This window comes from Galeopterus variegatus, unplaced genomic scaffold (assembly GCF_000696425.1).
Source record: "Galeopterus variegatus unplaced genomic scaffold, G_variegatus-3.0.2 Scaffold197, whole genome shotgun sequence".
Lineage (NCBI taxonomy): Eukaryota > Metazoa > Chordata > Mammalia > Dermoptera > Cynocephalidae > Galeopterus > Galeopterus variegatus.
In genome coordinates, this window is record NW_007726308.1 from 370,370 (window position 1) to 372,425 (window position 2,056).

Genomic DNA, 2,056 nt, shown 5'->3' on the forward strand with positions numbered 1-2,056 from the left:
TAGGATTTCTACGTAGAGAAATGGAAGAGACATCATAGAGCAAACAGAAAAGGCTTCTGCCGCCAAAAAGTCCAAACCATGCACAGAGGCAAAGGTCAGGCTGTCATTACTCATTTTCTGTTCAACTAATCTCTCTATTCCATGTGACTTTTGCCTGACATTATGCGATGTTTTTTCCTTTACGTGTATGGACAACTTTGGTTTAAAAACAAGGAAACCTTTAAAGGTCTGAGGACTTAGCACTGCTGGAAGCCTCTGGATTTCCCAGGGCAAGTCCCTTTCTCCCAACAAGTCTTGATATTATAGTGTTCAGTTGCCAGGATGTTGCTTCTCAACCACGCAATAACCAAGTGTTCCCACGTGGGGAAGAGCAAGCGGATGTATTTGGTAACATCTCAGAATCAGAATTTGGAACTGGAGGACCAAAGCTGTCCAAATGTCTGATATTATGACCCACTTGGATGTGGAGAAACCTTTCAAGTCCTTCTGGGCTTCGTTCTAGGCTCAGAACTCTGTGACAAGAAGTGTGTGACGAGCAGTGTGGAGCAGTCTGACCCTGAGACAAATGGTGATGATTAGTTTGCCTAGTCTGTTTCACATCAGGGCATCCAGGAGTTTATCTCAATGATTCACTCATCACTTTGCTAGGCATGAAATTTAAGACAAGATTCCCAGTTTTCAAGGAGCTAATCATCTAGTTGTGGGGATAATACATTTTAAATACTACGTTTGTAGTGTGTGGAACACAAAAGCTCGGCCATTCAGACTGGCCTTGAGCCCAGAGCATGGTCAATTCAATACAGTAAGAATCCATGACTGATTTCATGATNTACTAAAGTTCTGAATGTCAGGCACTTCCTGAAACATTTACATTATTTTTCGTTCACTAAAAGGGAAGGCTAATAATGGTCACTTCATATTTAATACTAATAGTATAAAAGGACTACAGGCAACTCGAGGCACTCTTTCAGGTCACAATAATCTAAACCTCAAAGTATTTATCTGCATCTAACATAAACTCACTGTGCTAAGCCCCTGATGGCCTCAAGAAATCAACTTAGAATCATTATCGTTAGGGCTACTCGGGGAGTTAAACTCCCTGTCCAAGGTTACGCAGCAGAGAGGAGGGCAGACGGCTTTGAGACTCCTGGGCAGAGGCGACCTTGACTTCTAGCCATCTTTGTACATTTCAGAGGACTTTTTAGGACAATGTCTCACACAGACGGGGTGCCCAACTAACTTTACTGACACTGTCCAGGTTCTCGGAATGATGCTCAGTTCGATACTCGTTCAGGTACTCCAAACAGATGAAANGTCCAAGGTTACGCAGCAGAGAGGAGGGCAGACGGCTTTGAGACTCCTGGGCAGAGGCGACTCTGACTTCTAGCCATCTTTGTACATTTCAGAGGACTTTTTAGGACGTCTCACACAGACGGGGTGCCCAACTAACTTTTACTGACACCGTCCAGGTTCTCGGAATGATGCTCAGTTCGATACTCGTTCAGGTACTCCAAACAGATGAAACCTCTCAGCTAAAATAATGAAAAAGAGGCTTTATAGAGCACAGTAATCAGGTACGAGGAGAGTCACGTTAATGGCAGACAAGTGCCCAGTATTTAGTAAACACTGTACAGTGAGGACTGCAAGGTCAGACTGAGGGAAGGCAAGGACTCAGCGTGGGAAGGAAGGGACAGACAGTGAGGGCTGTAACTCCAGGAGACGTGCGCGCAGCTTCAGGCAGGGGAAGATGGAGTGATTGGGGCTTGGGGGTCAGGTGAGGACTACATGGGAAGAGTCGCCAAGGGCCCGCGGACCCGGGCTCTCCGTCCCCGCTGCCCGGGGGTCGGGGGCGGCCCGGGCGGGGCCTTACCCTGACGTCGGGCCCCTCCACCAGCTTCAGGGCCTGCGCCTCGAGCAGGTCGGCCCGCAGCTGCACCAGGAAGCGCACGCCGCCGTCCAGCTTGCTGATGTGGTGGAAGAGGCCGCGGTAGCGCGGCACCAGCGCGTAGCGCAGCCGGTCCTCAGCCTGCAGCAGCACGGCCACCTCCCGCGGCCG

The 2,056-nt window shown here is 49.0% G+C and overlaps 1 protein-coding gene across 1 annotated transcript in view; it reads right to left on the bottom strand.

Annotated features, from left to right (window-relative positions):
* MLYCD (malonyl-CoA decarboxylase) overlaps positions 1 to 2,053 on the bottom strand; it is a gene marked incomplete at its 5' end in the record, with an annotated part of 23,885 nt that extends 21,832 nt beyond the window's left edge. Inside the window, one exon of the mRNA XM_008565407.1 lies at positions 1,871 to 2,053. Coding sequence (XP_008563629.1) covers positions 1,871 to 2,053 — 183 coding nt within the window. The remainder of the gene's footprint in view (positions 1 to 1,870) is intronic.
* Positions 2,054 to 2,056: the final 3 nt, after the last annotated feature.